This window comes from Nerophis lumbriciformis, linkage group LG12 (genome assembly GCF_033978685.3).
Source record: "Nerophis lumbriciformis linkage group LG12, RoL_Nlum_v2.1, whole genome shotgun sequence".
NCBI lineage: Eukaryota > Metazoa > Chordata > Actinopteri > Syngnathiformes > Syngnathidae > Nerophis > Nerophis lumbriciformis.
In genome coordinates, this window is record NC_084559.2 from 20,642,557 (window position 1) to 20,669,161 (window position 26,605).

Consider the following 26,605-nt stretch of genomic DNA (forward strand, 5'->3'; position numbering starts at 1 on the left):
TATATATGTTTTTTTCCTTCTTTATTACCGGTATGCATTTTCGGCCGGTGCGACTTATACTCCGGAGCGACTTATACTCCGAAAAATACGGTATTCCCAAGAACTTAGTTTCATATACTCTATCAATTTCCACTTGATTTAATTTTAATTTTGCTTCACAATTTGCCCCTGCACCACTAAACACCATACATTTAGTTTTCACACACAAAGCTGTGTAGGACCCGTTTTAGGACATTTAAAGTGTGAAATGGAATAAGATGTTTACAGTTGATGCAGCCATCCACACAATATAATCATTGTTGTGTTGCTGCGTTTATTAACCATCAGACTGCAGTCATGGGCTGAACTGAGGAAATGGTAAACACTGCTCACTTCTGCCCTGCAATCTTGCGTGCATGATGCTCTGCCCTTATGTGTCTGAGTGATGAGATGCACAATGACTGCACAGCAAAAAAGGAGCACGGTATGATGTGGCTCATGTTCTCACTTTGTTACTGTGATTTGATTTGGTGATTTTTTTATATACCGGTATATATATATTTTAGAAGAACTACAATTTGGAAATGAAAATATTCTGCTTGCAACATGCTGGATGGTGGAGTGAAATCCCAGTTCAGTTTCAGTTTATTTGGAACATGCATACGATACAATGTAATGCATAATCCATTTCCAGTTGTTACGTTAAAGGGGAACATTATCACCAGACCTATGTAAGCGTCAATATATACCTTGATGTTGCAGAAAAAAGACCATATATTTTTTTAATCGATTTCCGAACTCTAAATGGGTGAATTTTGGCGAATTAAACGCCTTTCTAATATTCGCTCTCAGAGAAGCAACCCGCCATTTTCTCAAACACCGAGTCAAATCAGCTCTGTTATTTTCCGTTTTTTCGACTGTTTTCCGTACCTTGGAGACATCATGCCTCGTCGGTGTGTTGTCGGAGGGTGTAACAACACGAACAGGGACGGATTCAAGTTGCACCAGTGGCCCAAAGATGCGAAAGTGGCAAGAAATTGGACGTTTGTTCCGCACACTTTACCGACGAAAGCTATGCTACGACAGAGATGGCAAGAATGTGTGGATATCCTGCGACACTCAAAGCAGATGCATTTCCAACGATAAAGTCAAAGAAATCTGCCGCCAGACCCCCATTGAATCTGCCGGAGTGTGTGAGCAATTCAGGGACAAAGCCCCTCAGTAGCACGGCAAGCAATGGCGGCAGTTTGTTCCCGCAGACGAGCGAGCTAAACCCCCTGGATGTCTTGGCTCACACCGTCCCTTATGCCACCGAAGATGATCAAGAGAAGAATATCGACCCTAGCTTCCCTGGCCTGCTGACATCAACTCCAAAACTGGGCAGATCAGCTTTCAGGAAAAGAGAGCGGATGAGGGTATGTCTACAGAATATATTAATTGATGAAAATTGGGCTGTCTGCACTCTCAAAGTGCATGTTGTTGCCAAATGTATTTCATATGCTGTAAACCTAGTTCATAGTTGTTAGTTTCCTTTAATGCCAAACAAACACATACCAATCGTTGGTTAGAAGGCGATCGCCGAATTCGTCCTCGCTTTCTCCCGTGTCGCTGGCTGTCGTGTCGTTTTCGTCGGTTTCGCTTGCATACGGTTCAAACCGATATGGCTCAATAGCTTCAGTTTCTTCTTCAATTTAGTTTTCGCTACCTGCCTCCACACTACAACCATCCGTTTCAATACATGCGTAATCTGTTGAATCGCTTAAGCCGCTGAAATCCGAGTCTGAATCCGAGCTAATGTCGCTATATCTTGCTGTTCTTTCTGCTTGTATTCACTATGTGACATCACAGGAAAATGGATGGGTGTATATAACGATGGTTAAAATCAGGCACTTTGAAGCTTTTTTTAGGGATATTGCGTGATGGGTAACATTTTGAAAAAAACTTTGAAAAATATAATAAGCCACTGGGAACTGATTTTTAATGGTTTAAACCATTCTGAAATTGTGATAATGTTCCCCTTTAAAGCACGTCCAAAAAAGGAGTAGGAAGAAGCAGAGCTTATTTAACCTCTAAAGGCCTTAGTGGCTACATGTGTGGACAGCACCTTTTAGCTCTTATTTCCAAAATTATGTACACTATTGAATTGGGGTTTTATGCCGACATATGGACACTTATACTGCCCTCTGGTGGTATCAGAAGAGTATAACATACAATGGAATTTGGGAAAAAAAAGTGTAAAAAAAAAAAGTGCATGTCACTACACATCATACTTGCCAACCCTCCCGGATTTTCCGGGAGAGACTCCCGAAATTCAGCGCCTCTCCCGAAAACCTCCCGGGACAAATTTTCTCCCGAAAATCTCCCGAAATTCAGGCGGACTCAGGTCCATGAGGACCTGAGTCCGCTAACCCACAATATAACCAGCATACCTGCCCAATGACATTATAACTGTAGAATGATGGAGAGCGAGTTCTTGGTTTCTTATGTGGGTTTATTGTTAGGCAGTTTCATTAACTTCCTCCCAGCGCGGTAACAACACACAACAACAGCAGTCACGTTTTTGTATACCGTAAAGCAGTTCGTCTGCCGTAAACAGCAATGTTGTGACACTCTTAAACAGGACAATACTGTCATCTAGTGTTATGTGTGTGTATATGTGTAAATAAATGAACACTGAAATTCAAGTATTTATTTTTTATATATATATATATATACATATACATATAATAAAATAAATATATATATATATATATATATATATATATGAAATACTTGACTTGGTGAATTCTAGCTGTAAATATACTCCCCCCTTTTAGCCACGCCCCCGACCACGCCCCCTTCTACCCCGACCACGCCCCACCTCCAGGAATCGGAGGTCTCAAGGTTGGCAAGTATGCTACACATGAAGTACACGTTTGTGTACTTATGGACTAAGTACATCATATTAAAAGATGATTTTTAGTTTTTATTCTAATTAGCCCAAATAGCAAAGAAAAAGAAAAAAAGCATGTAAAAATACAGCTTGGGCCTTAAGAGGTTAATCCTACCCCTTTTCATACCATAGCAATTTTATCCAATTTCCTTGTTATCTGTAACAATACAGTGAACAAATAAACAATAAATAAATAATATACCATAGTAAGCAAACAAATATTAAATAAACTGTATTGTGAACCTGAACCAGGCTCTCATGTCGGTGTTTGGTGATCCAAAGAACCCCCTGGAGGGCAACCTCCACATTTAGTTTTGCTGAGATTCTTGTCAAACCGTCTTTTTTTTAAATTTGACTGAAATCCGGTTGAACATTTCAAGCAATGAGACATTTAATTTTGCTCAGACTTTTAATGTGCTCCCTCTGCCAGCTGTGCGGTCTTTGCTGTCTGTGTGTACCGACAATAATCCAACATCCCTTTATTACGTAACTCCGCTGGACACGGATATTTATAATCTGAAGTTACTGACATCATCCGGGCCATCCGGCACAGCTGACCATGACCAGCGTTTGTGGAGGCATGCAAACCAGCCCGTCATGGTAGGTTGTTACTTGCAACCGGCAGAAACTAGTCAGCGTGATTGATACCAGGATTTTTTTTCTCCCCTCCCTCCTTCCGTGTCATTCTAAGGGAACGATGGGCTGTCAGAAGACTTGCAGGGTGGAGAAACTCCTGAAGCAGTGTCAGAGGGAGGGTGGCGCCAGCCTGAGACAATGGTTACCTCCGGCAAAGAGGAGCAGCCGGATGAAAGGCGTGGACAAGGTGAGTCGAGCGTGTCGCTAAATTGTCACCGAATGAGCTTTTTAATTCATCCGTGTCTGGGTTGGACACGGGCGTCACTTGTTGGTGCCCGCAGCCATAATCTGACCTCGTCCTGCACTCGCCTGGCTCCACTCTCATTATTACCTCATCCAACCTTGTGGTATCCAATTGTTTGAAAGAAAAGATCATGTAGTTTTATTAATTCTGCTGGGTTTGTACTAGTGTTGTTCCCATAGCAATATTTTGGTACCGGTACCAAAATATTTCAGTACTTTTGTAAATAAAAGGGACCACAAAAAATTGCATTATTGGCTTTATTTGAACAAAAAATCTTACGGTACATTAATCACTAGGGGTGTGGGAAAAAATCGATTCGAATTCGAATCTCGATTTGTCATGTCTGTGTTGATCATGTTTTTGTTTGGCCATGTGCTGTTTGTTTTTTGGACACTTTCTTAATTCCTGGTTGTTCACTCCCCTGTTTTGTTTCCATAGCAACCCATTAGTTTTCACCTGTCATATCACGCACCTGTTGTTAATCATGTCTGTGTTATTTAAGCTTTTCATTTTCTGTTGGTCAGCCTGGCGACATCACATTTATGCTCTGCACACTTTATGATCACGCTTCTTCATATCATGTTCACAGTTCCATGCCAAGCAAGTTTGTGTTTCTTGTTCATAGTTTTCCGCCTTTGTGCGCGCCTTTTGTTTTCATAGCCAAGTTGTTTTACCTCCGCTGTGAGCGCCTTTTGTTTATACCTTTTTGAGCCTTTTGAGTTTAAATATTAAACATGTACTCACACTCATGTCTTGCCCGCGCCAATTTTCTGTTGCCTTCCGGAAAAACAAACCCCAGGGACCAAGTCTTGACACGATTCTCACGTTGTGCGATTCAGAATCGATTCTCATTTTAAAAAAATCGATTTTTTATTTTATTTATTTATTTATTATTATTATTTTTTTTTTTTTTCATTTTATTTTTATTGACATCCAGCATCAGACATTCCTATCCATCCATCCATCCATTTTCTTCCGCTTATTCCCACATTCCTATCCATTACATCATATTCACATCAATCATATATCTATTGTCTGCCCTAAATGTCAAAATATTTTTGTTTATATCCCACCTATACCACTCACCCCCCCAAAGGAAAGAAACAACAAAAAAACAAAGTAATATCTACAAATACATCAATTAAATAAACAAAGAAAGAAAAAAAGAAAAAGAAAAAAAAGAAAAAAAAAGAAAAGAAAAATAAATAATAATACATTAATAATAGTAGTAATCAGAAATAAAATAAAAATATAAACAGATACCTATTTATATATATATATATATACCCACAAATACATATATATATAAATATATGAATACATATATATACATACATACATATACACTTGTAAGGAGTAATCCCCTTTTTTTTTTTTTTTTTTTTGGCAATACAATCACTAATTCGAAAAATTAAAGTCAGGTTTATGGGGCGTGACATAGTTGACCCAATTTTCCCAGTATGAAGTAAATTTCTCCAATTTATAATTAATAAAGGCGGTTATCTTCTCCATTTTATATATATCCATTGTTGTTTCCATCCATTGCTTCAAAGTTGGGCTCTCCTGGGTTATCCATTTCCTAGTAATGGTCTTTTTTATTATTATTTTTTTTCATTTTTTTTTTCATTTTTAAAATTTTTTTTTATTAATCAATCCAACAAAACAATACCATAACAATGCAATCCAATTCCAAAACCAAACCCGACCCAGCAACACTTAGAACTGCAATAAACAGAGCAATTGAGGGGAGACACAGAACCAAATCAAAAGTAGTGAAACAAAAATGAATATTATCGACAACAGTATCAATATTAGTTACAATTTCAACATAGCAGTGATTAAAAATCCCTCATTGACATTATCATTAGACATTTATAAAAAAAGAAAAGAAAAGAACAATAGTGTCACAGTGGCTTACACTTGCATCGCATCTCATAAGCTTGACAACACACTGTGTCCAATATTTTCACAAAGATAAAATAAGTCATATTTTTGGTTCATTTAATAGTTAAAACAAATTTACATTATTGCAATCAGTTGATAAAACATTGTCCTTTACAATTATAAAAGATTTTTACAAAAATCTACTACTCTGCTTGCATGTCAGCAGACTGGGGTAGATCCTGCTGAAATCCTATGTATTGAATGAATAGAGAATCGTTTTGAATCGGGAAAATATCGTTTTTGAATCGAGAATCGCGTTGAATCGAAAAAAAAAATCATTTTGAATCGAATCGTGACCCCAAGAATCGATATTGAATCGAATCGTGGGACACCCAAAGATTCACAGCCCTATTAAACACTGTGGAAGTCGTTCCCTACTCGTTCCACGGATACCACGTCACAGGAGCCATGCGTGCCGTTTTAACAGAGTTTTCAATGGACATGTAATGCCAAGAACAATCTTTTCAGACGTCTTTTCTCTCCAATCTCTCTCACCGCTCACTGTTAAAGACAACAGGTGATTAGACCGCCACGTACCACCTGTGAAATCTAATCACCTGCCAGCTGTGTCTTGCCGTCCCGCACATGCCCCGCCCCTAGCCGATGGTGCTCCGCCCTCAACACCATTGACAGAGGCGGTGACCTTTTGCTCCTGCAAGCGCGCTGATCACACTCTCCCTCCACAATTACATTGTGTATAAGGAAAGTGATACTGATAAGGCGTAGAACACATTTTTAAGCACATTTTCATCTTTATATACAAAACCCAAAACCAGTGAAGTTGGCACGTTGTGTAAATGGTAAATAAAAACAGAATACCACAATTTACAAATCCTTTTCAACCTATGTTCAATTGAATAGACCGCAAAGACAAGATACTTAACGTTCGAACTGGAAAACTGTCATTTTTTGGCAAATATTAGCTCATTTGGAATTTGATGCCTGCAACATGTTTCAAAAAAGCTGGTACAGGTGGCAAAAAAGACTGAGAAAGCATAGGGGCATTTTTACCACTGTGTTACATGGCCTTTCCTTTTAACAACACTCAGTAAACGTTTGGGAACTGAGGAGACACAATTTTTAAGCTTCTCAGGTGGAATTCTATCCCATTCTTGCTTGATGTACAGCTTAAGTTGTTCAACAGTCCGGGGGTCTCCGTTGTGGTATTTTACGCTTCATAATGCGCCACACATTTTCAATGGGAGACAGGTCTGAACTACAGGCAGGCCAGTCTAGTACCCGCACTCTTTTACTACGAAGCCACGCTGTTGTAACACGTGGCTTGGCATTGTCTTGCTGAAATAAGCAGGGGCGTCCATGATAACTTTGCTTGGATGGCAATATATGTTGCTCCAAAACCTGTATGTACCTTTCAGCATTAATGGTGCCTTCACAGATGTGTAAGTTACCCATGTCTTGGGCACTAATACACCCCCATACCATCACAGATGCTGGCTTTTCAACTTTGCACCTATAACAATCCGGATAGTTCTTTTCCTCTTGTGTCCGGAGGACACGACGTCCACAGTTTCCAAAAACAATTTGAAATGTGGACTCGTCAGATCACAGAACACTTTTCCACTTTGTAGCAGTCCATTTTAGATGAGCTCAGGCCCAGCGAAGCCGACGGCGTTTACTGGGTGTTGTTGATAAACGGTTTTCGATTTGCATAGAAGAGTTTTAACTTGCACTTACAGATGTAGCGACCAACTGTAGTTACTGACAGTGGGTTTCTGAAGTGTTCCTGAGCCCATGTGGTGATATCCTTTACACACTGATGTCGCTTGTTGATGCAGTACAGCCTGAGGGATCGAAGGTCACGGGCTTAGCTGCTTACGTGCAGTGATTTCTCCAGATTCTCTGAAGCCTTTGATGATATTACGGACCGTAGATGGTGAAATTCCTTGCAATAGCTGGTTGGGAAAGGTTTTTCTTAAACTGTTCAACAATTTGCTCACGCATTTGTTGACGAAGTGGTGACCCTCGCCCCATCCTTGTTTGTGAATGACTGAGCATTTCATGGAATCTACTTTTATATCCAATCATGGCACCCACCTGTTCCCAATTAGCCTGTTCACCTGTGGGATGTTCCAAATAAGTGTTTGATGAGCATTCCTCAACTTTATCAGTATTTATTACCACCTTTCCCAACTTCTTTGTCACGTGTTGCTGGCATCAAATTCTAAAGTTAATGATTATTTGCAAAAAAAAAATGTTTATCAGTTCGAACATCAAATATGTTGTCTTTGTAGCATATTCAACTGAATATGGGTTGAAAATGATTTGCAAATCATTGTATTCCGTTTATATTTACATCTAACACAATTTCCCAACTCATATGGAAACGGGGTTTGTACAATTTAAATATGCCGAGTCGTGAATAGGCAGGGATCTACCGTGTGTGTGTGTGTGTGTGTGTGTGTGTGTGTGTGTGTGTGTGTGTGTGTGTGTGTGTGTGTGTGTGTTTGTGTGCGTGCTTGTGCTTTCTAGGTGTACACTGATGGCAAGGTTGTTTGAGGACAAAAGTTTGCTGCTGTGGTTGTGACTGCATTGGTCACTAATGAAACCTCTTCTGTGGCTTGTAAAATCAGCAAGACTTACGACTACCCCTGCTGTGGATCTGAGAGTATGGATGGTTCACTCTTTTTTAGTGAGCGCTCTGTAGAATTTGACATAAATAAGTTGTGACGTGAAGTTGCCTGAAGGACAGCTTGATGTTTTTTGTTGATGAAATCCCACAATGTTTACAATACGGTTTTGACATTCACCTGGAAAATAGTTCTTCCCCTCTCCGCCATTTCAACGGTTTGAGAGGAGCAGGGCTGTGTAAAAAAGCAAATTGGGAATCTTTCAAGACTAAATAAATGCTTGTATTTTTTTTTTTTAGTTGTGTACTCCCTTTCTTCAAAAGAGACAATAAAACTTGCCTACATCACAGCTTTTTCTGTTGCAAGGCAATAATAAGCATTTCATCTTCACATTCACAAACTGCACCAAGCTGACCATCCTTTTAGGAGTGTGGAGTATAATAGCACTGCGGCATACAGTGTTTTTAATATTTAGGAATAACAACCTGTGATGCAGTGTCCTTCTACACCAGGGGTCGGCAACCGTGGCTCTAGAGCCGCATGCGGCTCTTTAGCGCCGCCCTAGTGGCTCTCTGGAGCTTTTTCAAAAAATGTATGAAAAATGGAAAAAGATGAGGGGAAAAAAAATCTATTTTTGTTTTAATATGGTTTCTGTAGGAGGACAAACATGACACAAACCTCCCTAATTGTTACAAAGCACACTGTTTATATTAAACATGCTTCACTGATTCGAGTATTAGGCGAGCGCCGTTTTGTCCTACTAATTTTGGCGGTCCTTGAACTCACCGTAGTTTAGATGTATAACTTTCTCCGACTTTCTAGGACGTGTTTTATGCCACTTCTTTTTCAGTCTCATTTTGTCCACCAAACTTTTAAGGTTGTGCATGAAAGGTGAGTTTTGTTGATGTTATTGACTTGTGTGGAGTGCTAATCAGACATATTTGGTCACTGCATGACTGCAAGCTAATCGATGCTAACAGGCTATTTAGGCTAGCTATATGTACATATTGCATCATTATGCTTCATTTGTAGCTATATTTGAGGTTCCTTTAAGTCCTCTTAATTCCATGACACACTATCTGTATGTAATATGGCTATTAATTTGTTGCGGCTCCAGACAGATTTGTTTTTGTATTTTTTCAACATTTTGGGTTGCCGACCCCTGTTCTACACCATTGCAAACTACAGGTAATCTGTGGCTTGTACACGATTTATTGTCTATATATCTAATGGATTTCAGACATCGCTACTAGAGACGATAAATGCTTTAAAATGTAATATCAGAAACTATCGGTATCGGTTTCAAAATTTTCAGTATCGGTTTCAAAAAGTAAAATTTATGACTTTTTAAACGCCGCTGTGTACACGGACGTAGGGAGGAGTACAGAGCGCCAATAAACCTTAAAGGCACTGCCTTTGCGTGCCGGCCCAGTCACATAATATCTACGGCTTTTCACACACACAAGTGAAGGCAAAGCATACTTGTTCAACAGCCATACAGGTCACACCGAGGGTGGCCGTATAAACAACTTTAACACTGTTACAAATATGCGCCACACTGTGAACCCACACCAAACAAGAATGACAAACACATTTTGGGAGAACATCCGCACCGTAACACAACATAAACACAACAGAACAAATACCCAGAACCCTTGCAGCACTAACTCTTTCGGGACGCTACAATATACACCCCCGCAACCCCGTACCCCCCCCCCCCCCCCCCCCCCCACCTCAACCTCCATGCTCTCTCAGGGAGAGCATGTCCAAAATTCCAAGCTGCTGTTTTGAGGCATGTTAAAAAAAAAATAATGCACTTTGTGACTTCAATAATAAATATGGCAGTGCCATGTTGGCATTTTCTTTCTCCATAACTTGAGTTGATTTATTTTGGAAAACCTTGTTACATTGTTTAATGCATCCAGCGGGGCATCACGACAAAATGAAGCATAATAATGTGTTAATTCCACGACTGTACAGGTATATGTCGGTATCGGTTGGTATCGGAATCGGTAATTAAGACTTGGACAATATCGGATATGGGCAAAAAAAGCCATTATCAGACATCTCTAATCGCTACTCTTATATTGTGAAATTCTCATGCATGGGAGCATACTGAAGAATACTGTATTAGTGCACACTATGTCAAATGGAGGAGAAAGCACTGTAATAAATGTAGTATTTGCCACCATAATTATGTCATCTCCAATCAATCAGGGCATTATGACATGATGTTACGCACATAGGGTTATATACTGTCCCGATACGAGTACCAACATTTTTTTTCGATACTTTTCGGTACTTTTCGATATTTTTCTATATAAAGGGGACCACAAAAAATTGCATTATTGGCTTTATTTTACAAAAAAAAATCTTAAGGGTACATTAAACATGTTTCTTATTATAAGTGTGTCTTTAAATAAAATAGTGAACATACAAGACATCTTGTCTTTTAGTAGTAAGTAAACAAACTCCTAATTCAGTCTGCTGACATATGCAGTAACATATTGTGTCATTTTCCATTCTATTATTTTGTCAACATTATTAAGGACAAGTGGTAGAAAATGAATTATTAATCTACTTGTTCATTTACTGTTAATATCTGCTTACGTTCTCTTTTAACATGTTCTATCTACACTTCTGTTAAAATGTCATAATCACTTATTCTTCTGTTGTTTGGATGCTTTACATTAGTTTTGGATGATACCACAAATTTGGGTATCAATCCGATACCAAGTCGATTGGTGCGGGGGGGGGGGGGGGGGGGGGGTGCTCTTTTAGTGAAGTTTTGAAGGAGGATAGAGATGCACTTTCTTTTACACCTGTTGGGAGTGCATTCCATATTGATGTGGCTTAGAAGGAGAATGAGTTAAGACCTTTGTTAGATCGGAATCTGGGTTTAACGTGGTTAGTGGACAACCCTAACTGTATGTATATAGAAACTTCGGCACTGAACAATCGCAATATTGTAGGCGTGGTCGGGGAGGACGCTGAGGAATCAAGAGCATGTTGACCAAGAGGAGAAGAATTTACCGTGTACACAACCTTGAGATGTATAGTTTATTTTAAAACAAGGGTAGCAATTTCATTTTAATATTCTAAATCCCCTGAAATGAGTAGGATAGGACCTGTTTTAAGATAAAAAAAAGTCATGCTCAGCAATACTGTGATAGTAGTTAGTTGTGGAGTAGTATGTTATGTACTGCATCATAACGTAACAAAGAAGCTAGTGGGTTTTCATGTGAACCTCCACAAAGGTAAATGTCAAAACAGTTCACACCTCCAAAGGTGTCTCACTCGGCTCGTTAATGCAAGCACGTCCTTCAGCTCCTCTGTTGCCCTTGGGCATCCTTCTGACAGCTGTCTAAAAAGGTTTCCCTGCATCGAAGCATGGCGAGGACACGTTCACAAAATAATTACTGCATTGTTTAGATCAGTGGTTCTTAACCTTGTTGGAGGTACCGAACCCCACCAGTTTCATATGCGCATTCATCGAACCCTTCTTTAGTGAAAAATAAAATGTTTTTTTTTTCAAATTCAAGACAAAGTTATATGTTTTTGGTAACACTTTAGTATGGGGAACCTATTCTAAGTAATAAAGACTTCATTTAGAGTTATTTGTTAGGGTTAGGGTTAGAGGGTTAGGGTTATAATAAGGCCATGCCGAATAAGGCATTAATAAGTACTTAATAATGACTAGTTAAGAGCCAATATGTTACTAATTTGCATGTTAATAAGCAACTAATTAATGGTGAATATGTTCCCCATACTAAAGTGTTACCATGTTTTTTTACTGGTGCATAAAATGAACCGTGCATGAACATCACATCTCTCGTTTATGTTTTACTTCTTTACTATTGATCTACTTAGTAGACATTTGAACGCAACACTCTCGTTTATGTTTTACTTGGTAAACACTTGAACACAACATTCTTACTTTTAATGTACTTAGTAGACATTTGAATGCAACACTATTATTTTACTTGGTAAAGACTTGAACACACCATCCTTACTATTGATGTACTTAATAGACATTTGAACGCAACACTCCCACTATTATTTTACTTGGTAAACACTTGAACACAACATTTTTACTATTGATGTACTTAATAGACATTTGAACGCAACAATCTCGTTAATGTTTTACTTGGTAAACACTTGAACGCAACACTTTTACTATTGATCTACTTAGTAGACATTTGAACGCAACACTCTCGTTTATGTTTTACTTGGTAAACATTTGAACACAACATTCTTACTTTTAATGTATTTAGTAGACATTTGAATGCAACACTATTATTTTACTTGGGTAACACTTGAACACACCATCCTTACTATTGATGTACTTAGTAGACATTTGAACGCAACACTCCCACTATTATTTTACTTGGTAAACACTTGAACACAACATTCTTACTATTGATGTACTTAGTAGACATTTGAACGCAACACTCCCACTATTATTTTACTTGGTAAACACTTGAACGCAACACTTTTACTATTGATCTACTTAGTAGACATTTGAACGCAACACTCTCGTTTATGTTTTACTTGGTAAACATTTGAACACAACATTCTTACTTTTAATGTATTTAGTAGACATTTGAATGCAACACTATTATTTTACTTGGGTAACACTTGAACACACCATCCTTACTATTGATGTACTTAATAGACATTTGAACGCAACACTCCCACTATTATTTTACTTGGTAAACACTTGAACACAACATTCTTACTATTGATGTACTTAGTAGACATTTGAACGCAACACTCTCGTTAATGTTTTACTTGGTAAACACTTGAACGCAACACTTTTACTATTGATCTACTTAGTAGACATTTGAACGCAACACTCTCGTTTATGTTTTACTTGGTAAACATTTGAACACAACATTCTTACTTTTAATGTATTTAGTAGACATTTGAATGCAACACTATTATTTTACTTGGGTAACACTTGAACACACCATCCTTACTATTGATGTACTTAGTAGACATTTGAACGCAACACTCCCACTATTATTTTACTTGGTAAACACTTGAACACAACATTCTTACTATTGATGTACTTAGTAGACATTTGAACGCAACAATCTCGTTAATGTTTTACTTGGTAAACACTTGAACGCAACATTTTTACTATTGATGTACTTAATAGACATTTGAACGCAACAATCTCGTTAATGTTTTAATGTTCAAACAACAAAACCAACACAGTGCATAAACTCACAACAAATTACACACTTGCAAACCAGCCAGTGTTGCCGTATCCGTAATAAGCCGATAGGGAGAAGTTTGTATTTATACGATGAGTCGGGTGTGTTTTGACCTCGGCTGAACCCCTGAGGCCGACTCACCGAACCCCAAGGGTTCGACAATCGAACCCAGGTTAAGAACCACTGGTTTAGATAATAACACTAACACAGGGCCAGAAACAATAATACACTCTCTGCTCCCTTGTGCAAAGCCATTGCTCACACATACAATTTTATGTGGAGATAAAGTAACGGGTTTATGTGTATGCTGCATCTCATAGCATTACATCTGTTAGCCAAGATTTATATCTACCATTTTTTGTAATATTGTTTATCCGTTATGCTTTTTTACTATAAGTTTCTTACAAGTATCATCCCTTCAGGACGAGGAATAGCTAAACATGCTTCACTACACACCGTAGCTCACCGGCGTCAACATGTAAACAAACACCATTGGTGGATCTACACCTAACATCCACTGTAAAAATGGGACCCATTACCTCCCTGCTTGGCACTCAGCATCAAGGGTTGAAATTGGGGGTTAGAATCACCAAAATGTTTCCCGGGCGCGGCCACCGCTGCTGCTCACTGCTCCCCTCACCTGCCAGGGGGTAAGGGTGATGGGTCAAATGCAGAAGATAATCTCACCACACCTAGTGTGTGTGTGACAATCATTGGTACTTTAACTTTTTAAAGGCCTACTGAAACCCACTACTACCGACCACGCAGTCTGATAGTTTATATATCAATAATGAAATCTTAACATTGCAACACATGCATACTAAAGTGCAATTTTAAATTTCGCGCGAAATATCCTGCTGAAAACGTCTCGGTATGATGACGTCTGCGCGTTTCGTCGCGGATTGTAGAGGACATTTTGGGACAGCATGGTGGCCAGCTATTAGGTCGTCTGTTTTCACCGCAAAATTCCACGGTATTCTGGACATCTGTGTTGGTGAATCTTTTGCAATTTGTTCAATGAACAATGGAGACAGCAAAGAAGAAAGCTGTAGGAGGGAAGCGGTGTATTGCGGGCGGCTGCAGCAACGCAAACACAGCCGGTGTTTCATTGTTTACATTCCCGGAAGATGACAGTCAAGCTTTACCATTGGCCTGTGGAGAACTGGGACAACAGAGACTCTTACCAGGAGGACTTTGAGTTGGATATGCAGACGCTGTACCGTGAGTACGCATGCAGCTGCGGCTTCCAAACATTTGATCTCTTGCCCGTACGTGCGTGCCGCTATGTGCATGTCACGTACGTAACTTTGGGGACTTTGGGGAAATATATGTGCTGTATGAACTTTGGGGAGGTGAACGGTACTTTGGGCTGTGGGATTGAGTGTGTTGTGCAGGTGTTTGAGTTGTATTGGCGGGTTATATGGACGGGAGGGGGGAGGTGTTTGTTATGCGGGATTAATTTGTGGCATATTAAATATAAGCCTGGTTGTGTTGTGGCTAATAGAGTATATATATGTCTTGTGTTTATTTACTGTTTTAGTCATTCCCAGCTGAATATCAGGTCCCACCCGCCTCTCACAGCATCTTCCCTATCTGAATCGCTCCCACTGCCCTCTAGTCCTTCACTCTCACTTTCCTCATCCACGAATATTTCATCCTCGCTCAAATTAATGGGGAAATCGTCGCTTTCTCGGTCCGAATCGCTCTCGCTGCTGGTGGCCATGATTGTAAACAATGTGCAGATGTGAGGAGCTCCACAACCTGTGACGTCACGCTACTCGTCTGCTACTTCCGGTACAGGCAAGGCTTTTTTATCAGCGACCAAAAGTTGCGAACTTTATCGTCGATGTTCTCTACTAAATCCTTTCAGCAAAAATATGGCAATATCGCGAAATGATCAAGTATGACACATAGAATGGACCTGCTATCCCCGTTTAAATAAGAAAATCGCATTTCAGTAGGCCTTTAACTAACATCCACAGTAATGATACCAAGTACAGGAGCGTATCTAGTCAATACCACTATGATTACATCTGCTTTCGTTTTTTTAAATGTATATTATGTTTATAAACTCAGGAAATATGTCCCTGGACACATGAGGACTTTGAATATGACCAATGTATGATCCTGTAACTACTTGGTTTTATGATTGATACCCAAATTTGTGGTCAATCAATCAATCAATCAATGTTTATTTATATAGCCCTTAATCACAAGTGTCTCAAAGGGCTGCACAAGCCACAACGACATCAGCGGTACAGAGCCCACATAAGGACAAGGAAAAACTCACAACCCCAATGGGATTTTGGTATCATCCAAAACGAATGTAAAGTATCAAAAAACAGAAGAATAAGTGATGATTACATTTTAACAGAAGTGTAGATAGAACATGTTAAAAGAGAAAGTAAGCAGATATTAACAGTAAGTGAACAAGTAGATTAATAATTCATTTTCTACCACTTGTTCTTAATAATGTTGACAATATAATAGAATGGAAAATGACACAATATGTTACTGCATATGTCAGCAGACTAAATTAGGAGCCTTTGTTTGTTTACTTACTAATAAAAGACAAGTTGTCTTGTATGTTCACTATTTTATTTAAGCACAAACTTGCAATAAGAAACATATGTTTAATATACCGTAATATTTTTTTTGTTAAAATAAAGCCAATAATGCAATTTTTTTGTGGTCCCCTTTATTTAGAAAAGTACTGAAAATTATCGAAATAATTTTGGTACCGGTACCAAAAAATTGCTATCGGGACAACGCCAATAGGTAGAATAAAGATTTAAATAAATTGTGCAGGATTTGCATTGTAATTTATGGCCCTCCTAAACTCAGATAATCAGACGTGCACTTAAGGTTGAAAAAAGCAGCCTAAACTGCAAACATCAGGTATGACCCCTGCTTTGTCTTCTGCACCCCCCTACCCTCATTTTTGCCCAGCAGGCAGAGGACACTTGACATCAAGCCCGTGTGTTGTTGTTGTGGTGCATCCACTGATAAACGGCCCACTGTATGATATAAAGTAGATTGCTAAGAGGGTCCCGGGGGAGGGGGAGGGACGACTCGCGGTTGCTAGGCACCCACACTAAGGAAAGCATATCTCTTTTGGGCCACTCGCCTTGCCTTTCCCCCCCCCCTACAATAGAGTGCAATACTCTCTTCGGCCACAGAGGGCAGCCGTGGTGCACTGCCCGACTCCACATTGCCGCACAGTCTTAAAAAAAAAAAAAAAAAAAAAAATAGAATAGTCCAAATAATCCCTCTTAATACCCTTCTGTACTTCATTTCCTGATCGGTGATTGGACAATTTCGACTGTTTGTGACAGATGATTGGTTTTGTCCCATCATTCGAAATTTTCGCTGACCCTCTGTGGCAGCGTTTCAATAAAAAATAAAAAAATCTCCAAAACTCAAGGAAAGACCTCACACGACCTTGCTTGTCTCAACCCTGGTTTGCTCATGGGTTAGGGCAGCAGGCTGTGCAATGGATAAGAAAAAAACTGAAGGGTCTATTGTCAAGATTGTGTGCGACTGCCGAGAATAACACTGATAATGACCAGTGGTGATTAGGCCAGATGAAAGACATCCGGATGATAGAGCGCTGCCCAGTTCTGTGCTCGAGTCTGTGTGACTAAATGTGTGTGAGACGGAGAAAGTAACAGAGAGAGAGAGAGAGAGAGGGAGAAAGGGGGCGTGTTGATGTGTGTGTGCTCTGCTGCACAACCATGCTAGTGTGAGCTGAGCGATGCTTCCTGGCTGACTCTGCTTCTCTCCTCCTCTCCTCCTGCACCGTGCTTCTTTACCGCCGTGCACCGATTGAACCATTTTATGCTACAGAGCTACCATACGCCGCTGCGTCTTGCCGCTCGTTTCTCTGCCCTTGGACCCCGGTGGGGAACACCTGCCATGGCGCCGGTCCTTTAAGTGATGCTGCAAAGGTACCGTCTACTAGTCTGCTGTCAAGCTGTGTGTGTGTGTTTTTTTTCTTCCGTAATCAGGGGGCTATGTTTTCCTTGCTCTGCTGCAGAATCTCCGAGATGATTCCGGGGGGGGGGGAATAAAGATGCTCTGACTCTCAGAGCTCTCAAATGATTGATATCGCTCCTGTGTGCCTATACTACAGTATAACAACGTGAAAGATGTTTGTTTTTTCTACATCATGGACGTTGAGCCAGAGGACATCGCATGTCATTTGCATGCGGTGGGGGATTCGGTTCATGCTTGTTTGTGTTGCCTTCCTCCCCGTTAAATTGACGATGCATCGGGTTTGAAGTCATACCGTGGAGAATGTTGTTTGTCTGTGAATTATATAACATTTGGGGTTAACGTCAGCTCCGGTTGAAACCGCCTTGCCTAGCTGCCAAGAGCCACTCTCTCTGAAGTCTAAAGAGAAGTTGCATTAATGAATTGGAGGTATAAATTCTGCCTGGTTGGCATCAAATTGCATATACCAGTAGCGTAGGATTCGAGCCAGACATCGCTGAACGCTCTTGGTTTGCGTCCTTGAGTGCTTTGTGTGGATTTCTTTAGAGATAAATTCTTGATGTTATGTCGTTAGCTTTTTTGCACGGTCAGCAGTTTGCCTAGAGGTATAAAACCACAGGTGACAACCAGCAAAGGAGCTGAGCAGTGGGAAACAAACATGCTCTGCTATCGAGCATTACTGTTTTAAAGAGCTTCCGGAATGTGTCGGTTATCAATCTGGACCCACACCTTGAATATTCGCATGCACGCTGATGACACGCTCCCATTCATACGGTAGCTCCTCCTGCCCACCTTGACAAGCGTGCATGCTCATTCATCATCTCGTAGGTTATCCCTGAGCTGCCAGCAAGTGGCTTTTTATCTTCAACGTGCAAAAAAAAAAAGGGGCAGACGTTCATATTTCTAACTTTCACTACGGAATGACTTGAATGAGGCACTCCTGTTGTGAAGTGGTAAGCACCAGCAGTAAAGGAGGAATAATACATGACAGTGACATGAGTCAAATCCACAAGGCTGGGTCGAGGATTTTTTTATGACGTTATTGTTTATTTTGTAGTTGTAATTGTGCCAAAAGAGGGTAGTTTTACTACATAGGTGATTCAGACATGGTGCCATGTCTGACATTAACCCAATTGGTGCAAGGAGAATAGAACAACATGGGTTATTTTGATAACCCAATTTATGAGTTGCAAGTGTTGGGTTAAATTTGGGAGTTATTTTTATGAAGAGCAATCCATTTTTTGGGTTATAAGTAGGGATGATGTTTGATAAGAAATTATCGAAGCCTATTATCGAATCCTCTTATCGAATCCTCTTATCAAACCGATTCCTTATCGATTCTCTTATCGAGTCCAGATAGGTTGTTGTTGTATATGAGAAAAAACACACAATATTTGGTTTAACAAAAGCTCACTTTTATTATATATATATATATATATATATTTGTTTGAAGTGCACTTTTTGGAGAGCTGTGTTGTTTTCAGTTTTGTGCCCCAAGGGACTGATTTTATTTAACACTATATTATTATTTATACACCTATAGTGATCACAGAGACAGGTTGTTTTTCTGTTTTATATATATATATATATATATATATATATATATATATATATATATATATATATATATATATATATATATATATATATATATATATGTTATATATATATAATATATATATACCGGTATATTATATATATATATATATGTATATATATATAATATATACATATATATATATATATATATATATATATATATATATATATATATATAAAAAACATATATATATATGTATATATGTTATATATATATATATATATATATATATATATATATATATATATATATATATATATATATATATATATATATATATATATATATATATAATATATATATATGTTATATATATATAATATATATATACCGGTATATTATATATATATATGTATATATATATAATATATACATATATATATATATATATATATATATATATATATATATGTATATAAAACATATATATATATGTATATATGTTATATATATATATATATATATATATATATATATATATATATATATATATATATATATATATATATATATATATAATATGTCCATCCATCCATCCATTTTCTACCGCTTATTCCCTTTTGGGGTCGCGGGGGGCGCTGGAGCCTATCTCAGCTACAATCGGGCGGAAGGCGGTGTACACCCTGGACAAGTCGCCATCTCATCGCAGGGCCAACACAGATAGACAGACAACATTCACACTCACATTCACACACAAGGGCCAATTTAGTGTTGCCAATCAACCTATCCCCAGGTGCATGTCTTTGGAAGTGGGAGGAAGCCGGAGTACCCGGAGGGAACCCACGCAGTCACGGGGAGAACATGCAAACTCCACACAGAATGATCCCGAGCCCGGGATTGAACCCAAGACTACCGGGCCCCGAGTCAAAATGTTTGGGGACCCCTGGCGTAAGACATCATATTTTGACAGAAGGAACTGTACTATTTGTCGTCATAGTCAATGGTCATGTGTTTTAGAAACATGAAATACAATATGTGACAATACACATAATTACATTTACAGTCTTTTCCATTATGACTTACTAATAAACAACGGTTGATGGAATGATTTTTTTTCAGTAAGTTTGTCTTTGCGGGAGGGATCCTGTATTCATGCCATATTGACGCAAAACTGGACAAAATTGCAGAATAAATTCCAGTAACTCATGGCTTTTATTTATCCGTATCATCATCAAAATGTGATGTCTATCATGTGCTACCATTCTACAAAGGTACTGCTATGCATTACCTAACAAAGCAAACCAATACAAATACATTGCATTGTTTTGTATTGCCACTATAACTGCAGGTTTTGCCAATACTAATATGTTAGTCATTGGATTTGAGCCATATTTAGTTTAGGCTCTCAGGGCATACTCACACTAGAATTGGGAGATATTCTGTTTCTCTCTCCTGCACTCACACTATTCATTCAAGCCACAGCCCATTTGCTTGTCCGGTCCCTTAATTGTTCTGGGTTACACCCCCCGCGACCCCAAAAGGGACACGCGGTAGTAAATGGATGGATGGATGGTTATTTTAGTGGCATTGGTTGTCAGGAATATACAAAATTAGACTGATAGTAAAGTGAGGAGTCTGGCCCCCTGGTTGTTGCGGCCCCCAAAACTGTTTAGTTTATTAGCCCTGAACTAGTGTGAGTACGACCTTAGAATAATGGTCTATTTTAATTTCTTTGAAAAAACGTTAAGCTTAATGTTTTGTTTTTTTAAGTCTATCGCCCTGCGGAAAGTAACGTCTAACGCAGGAGTGTCAACCTCATTTTAGATGGGGGGGCCACATGGAGAAAAATCTACTCCCAAGTGGGCCGGACCGGTGAAATCACGGCACGATAACTTAGAAATAAAGACAACTTCAGATTGTTTTCTTTGTTTAAAAAATAGAACAAGCACAAATGTAAAAATCATAATGTTTTTTTTTTTGTTTGTTTGTTTTTTTACACTTATTTGTCGTTATTTATATTTTCTGGATAAATGATGTGATAATGTTCATCAGTCAACTCATTGGTGTTAATTTTCAATTTATCAAGATAAAAAAAAAAATGGGTAGCACTTTAGTTTGGGGAACATATTCACCATTAATTAGTTGCTTATTAACATGTTAATTAGTAACATATTGAATCTTAATTAGTCATTATTAAGTACTTATTAATGCCTTATTCTGCATGGCCTTATTATACAACCAGTAAGCCGGTAACACTTTAGTATGGGGAACATATTCACCATTACTAATCCTAACCCTAACCAAATAACTCTAAATTAAATCTTTGTTACTTAGAATTGTCATGATCCGTGGTCCGGATCATGTTTTTGTTATGTTCTGTTAGTTTTGGACTCCCTTAGTTCCTGTGTTTGTGCACCTCCTGCGTTTGTTACCATGGCTACTTTTGATTTTCACCTGCCTCTGGTGTTCGGGACGCGCACCTGTTTCCAATCAGAGATGTTATTTAAGCCTGCCTTTGCCAGTCAGTCGGCTTGACGTCATTGTTTTTTTTAATTTTTATTAAATCAACATAAAAAACACAAGATACACTTACAATTAGTGCAACAACCCAAAATACCTCTCTCCCCTATTTACACTCATTCACACAAAAGGGTTGTTTCTTTCTGTTATTAATATTCTGGTTCCTACATTATATATCAATACAGTCTGCAAGGGATACAGTCCGTAAGCACTGCTGCTGGTCCACTAATAGTACTAACATTTAACAGTTAATATTACTCATTTCCATTAATTACTAGTTTCTATGTAACTGTTTTTATATTGTTTTACTTTATTTTTTTATTCAAGAAAATGTTTTTAATTTATTTATCTTATTTTATAAAAAAATTTAAAAAGTACCTTATCTTCACCATACCTGGTTGTCCAAATTAGACATAATAATGTGTTAATTCCACGACTGTATATATTGGTTGATATCGGTATCGGTAATTAAAGAGTTGGACAATATCGGTATATTGGATATCGGCAAAAAGCCATTATCGGACATCCCTAATAAAAAGTTGTTCTCGCAATTGTTGGATATGAATTCAAACCATAACCAACCCATGCATCAATATAGCTCTTGTCTCAAAGTAGGTGTACTGTCACCACCTGTCACATCATGCTGTGATTTATTTGGAGTTTTTTAGTGTTTTCCTGTGTGTAGTGTTTTAGTTCTTGTCTTGCGCTCCTATTTTGTTGTTGATTGTCATGTCATGTACGGATATACTTTGTGGACGTCGTCTGCTGCTCCACGCGCTGTAAGTCTTTGCTGTCGTCCAGCATTCTGTTTTTGTTTACTTTGCAGCCAGTTCAGTTTTAGCTTCGTTTTGCATAGCCAGCCCTAAGCTTCAATGTCTTTTCTTAGCGGCCCTAGACTTTGGTTTATTTTCGGTTTAAGCATTAGATACCTTTTTACCCGCACGCTGCCTCCCGCTGTCGTCTGCATATTGACAAACCATGTTCCCGACATCTACAAAGCAATTAGCTACCTGCTGCCACCTACTGATATGGAAGAGTATTACACGGTTACTCTGCCGATCTCTAGACAGCACAGACACTCAACATAATTTTACTCATTTTCATTAATTACAAGTTTCTATGTAACTGTTTTTATGTTGTTTTACTTTCTTTTTTATTCAAGAAAATGCTTTTAATTTATTTATCTTATTTTATTTTATGATTTTTTTAAAAAAAGGACCTTATCTTCACCATACCTGGTTGTCCAAATTAGGCATAATAATGTGTTAATTCCACGACTGTATATATAGGTATCGGTAATTAAGAGTTGGACAATATCGGATATCGGCAAAAAAGCCATTAACGGACATCCCTAATTTTTATACTTGGCAAACTCATCTCGCGGGAAATAAATCTTGTTCGCGGGCTTGATCCGGCCCCCGGGCCGTAAGTTTGACACCCCTTGTCTAACGTGTCATCTTTATATGTAGAATCTGTGAAAGCAAGGTGTATAAATGATATCAGGGAAGGTCACATTCTGTGTGTGCACATACTTGCCAACCCTCCCGGATTTTCCGGTAGACTCCCGAAATTCAGCGCCTCGCCTGAAAACCTCCCGGGACAAATTTTCTCCCGAAAATCTCCCGATATTCAGGTGGAGCTGGAGGCCACGCCCCCTCCAGCTCCATGCGGACCATAACGTCCTCCCAGCGCGGTAACAACACACAACAACAGCAGTCACGTTTTCGTCTACCGTAAAGCAGTTCGTCTGCCATAAACAGCAGTGTTGTGACACTCTTAAACAGGACAATACTGCCATCTACTGTACATGCATATGTGACAATAACATCTACGGCTTTTAGAGAGTGCAGTGCACAACTGCGCACACAACAAGGAGACGAAGCAGAATGCATCATCAGAGAGGGTGTTCAGCATGGTTAGAAAAATAGGGACAGAGAATAGAACAAGGATGGACAATTCAACCCTTAACTCAACAATGAGTAGATGAGTGTTATGTGTGTGTATATGTGTAAATAAATGAACACTGAAATTCAAGTATTTCTCTTATTTATAAAAATAATAAAATAAATATATATATATTTATATATATATATATATATATATATATATATATATATATATATATATATATATATATAATAAAATAAATATATATTTATATATATATATATATATATATATATACTGTATATATATATACATACATATATATATATATATAATAAAATAAATATATATATATATATATATATATATATATATATATATATATATATATATATATATATATATATATATATATATATATATATATAGCTAGAATTAACTGAAAGTCAAGTATTTCTTATATATACTTGGTGAATTCTAGCTGTAAATATACTCCTCCCCGCTTAACCCCCCTCCTCACTCCCGGAATTGGAGGTCTCAAGGTTGGCAAGTATGTGTGTGCATCATTCCCATTTTTTTTTTTACTGCAAATGTAATATGTGGCCAATGCAAAAAAAAAAATGCAATCTGACTGCCATAGCAGAAAGAGAAGGGCTGGACATGGTGGCTCAGTGGATGTTATAGAGCTTGTGTGTGTGTGTGTGTGTGTGTGTGTGTTGTGGCTGTGTGGTCCTAAATGACTGAAGCTCAGTCGTAGTAGCAGCTGGAACATTGCTGCTGCTGGCGCCTGAATGTGGCCTGGATAAAGCACGTGACCCGGCAGTATGAGGCTTTAGCGATATGAACAGCAGGGCCGGCGTGCGCTCTTACATAACACTATCTTCGCTGGGAAATGGCTCCAGATATGGCCTTTGCAAGGCTCCGTGACAGCGGAGCGAAAGTGCATTATCATCGTTCGCAGCCACGTCACTCGGACAGATTGTTGGGCTGTCCCGTGCAAGACAAAAAGCGAGCAAGGCTTCACCACTCTCTGTTGGTGTCCCCAGGGTATTTCCATGTGAGGGCGCTGAGAATAGATGTGTGTGTTGTATGTTGGCACTTGCTAAGCCGCTGCGCTCTCTCCTCTCGATGCACTGCATATTCAAGCAGTATTCTTTTATGAGCATGTGTTACGAGCTTCAAATTTGATCAAGTGGAGTAACAAATGATTTTTGTCCGGTTCCACTGCCTTCGCTCTCCTCGGTGAACTCTGGAAAACAGACTAACAGCATCAATGAACGAAGGAGGGGCAGCACGGTGTTTGAGGGGTTAGTGCGTCTGCCTCACAATACGAAGGTCCTGGGTTCGATCCTCAATCAATCAATCAATCAAAGTTTACTTATATAGCCCTAAATCATGAGTGTCTCAAAGGGCTGCTGTCAGGTTCAAACACTGATGACATCTATTAATCAGACATGAAGCAAGGAATCATGCAGAGACATTCATTCAATTTAGCTCATGAGGAGACACGTGTTTTGGGCTGTATTCTAGTTGCAGATCCAAACTACGTCCTAAAAGTCCAGCCCCCGTGCTTCTTCTATTTATTTGGAAGGTCCCTGTTTACATCAATGAAGCTGTTGCTGAGGGAAGGGGGTAATCTTGACAACTCCAGTTAGACGCAATATATGATTATAGAATAAATGCAAATGTATTGACGCTGGTGATATCGCCTTGTCTCTGCTCTGTCTGCGTCACGGCGGTGTTCGCCCTTGGCAGTCAGCAGGCCGAGTCTGGACACAAACACTGATAGAGACGGTCTTTGGATTGCCAGCTTTGCACAGATACAAAAATCTAACTTGAGAACAATAGCTAATAACTATAGCAACGGACTTTAAGCATACTAAAGTTGTGTGATAACTTCACACATAATTATTCTAACAGCTGCACAAGCCACAACGACATACTCGGCTCAGATCCCACATCAGGGCAAGAAAAAACTCAACCCAATGGGAACCTGCGCACGGGATCTTTCTATGTGGAGTTTGCATGTTCTACCCTCTGGGTACTCCAGCTTCCACCTCCAAAGACATGCACCTGGGGATAGGTTGATTGGCATCACTAAATTGGCCGTGAATGTTGTCTGTCTATCTGTGTTGGCCGTGTGATGAGGTGGCGACTTGTCCAGGGTGTCCTGGGCATGACGTTAAAGTGCATCCGACAGTGGAGGCTCCTCTATGGGGTTTTGGGGCACTAGGAGGTTAACCCCTTTACTACTGTTACCCCAGGTGGCCATTGGCAAAGGCCTAGTACCTGACTGCCCCCGAGCCAGGAATACGGTGAAGACCGCAACGGCGGAGCAGGCGGAAGACGGTAGATTTAAGAACCACCACAACGGCTGTGATGGCGGAAGGCAGGGTCCCTGCTATCACATTTACATAATAAAAATCAACTACAGGCTTCCCAAATGCTGTAATAAATTAAGCATGATGAGGTGACTTGAAACTGTTTAATGTTGCACTTTTTATATGTAGAAGAAAAGTTTTGTCATTTTATTTAATCTGAGCAACAACTTGAGGCAGTTTAATGTTGATTAACGTGGGCAGAATTATTATAGTGTTCCCAATGTTAAAAGGATAAAGCCATTGTTTACAAATTTGGTAAATAAATAACCAAAAAATTTATATTTTGTTGTTTTCTTACTGTACCAAAAATGAACCGAACCGTGACCTCTAAACCGAGGTACGTACCGAACCGAAATTTTTGTGTACCGTTACACCCCTATGTAATATAGTATTGTGTGAACTGATACACTCATTTAAAGTACAGGTTGCGGACCAGGAATAAACAAAAATACCTCAATGTGTAGGTGTATCACACATGTATACGTTGTAAAATGTAGATGTTACCAGAATCTGCATGTTTGTTTACACTGAGCACATGTTTGTCTTGCTCGATCGCTCCTTGTAAATTGATATGATGTGCCAGGTGTCGTCATGTCTGCAATCTGTCTCATGTGCAGGACAGACCGGTTTGCGGACTGTGCCAGAGGTCACCCTCAGGGATCTGAATGCATTCATAATTGATTGTTCCTGAAGTTGATTAGGCCTGTTCAGTCCCTCAGATGGACATCACTGATCGCAGAGT

The 26,605-nt window shown here is 39.0% G+C and overlaps 1 protein-coding gene across 16 annotated transcripts in view; it reads left to right on the top strand.

Annotated features, from left to right (window-relative positions):
* The first annotated feature begins 3,460 nt into the window (after positions 1-3,460).
* The window catches only part of rimbp2b (RIMS binding protein 2b), a 276,812-nt gene continuing 253,667 nt past the window's right edge, over positions 3,461-26,605 (top strand). For 6 of the 16 annotated variants that reach the window (XM_061986067.2, XM_061986071.2, XM_061986068.2 and 3 more), the window contains exons 1-2: positions 3,464-3,511; positions 3,603-3,734. In XM_061986067.2, the coding sequence (XP_061842051.1) occupies positions 3,509-3,511; positions 3,603-3,734 (135 nt within the window). In that variant the 5' untranslated portion in view covers positions 3,464-3,508. Of the gene's footprint in view, positions 3,512-3,602; positions 3,735-17,329; positions 17,490-26,605 lie in introns of those variants that run through there. The other 10 variants (XM_061986076.1, XM_061986078.1, XM_061986082.1 and 7 more) reach the window with 6 other exon arrangements.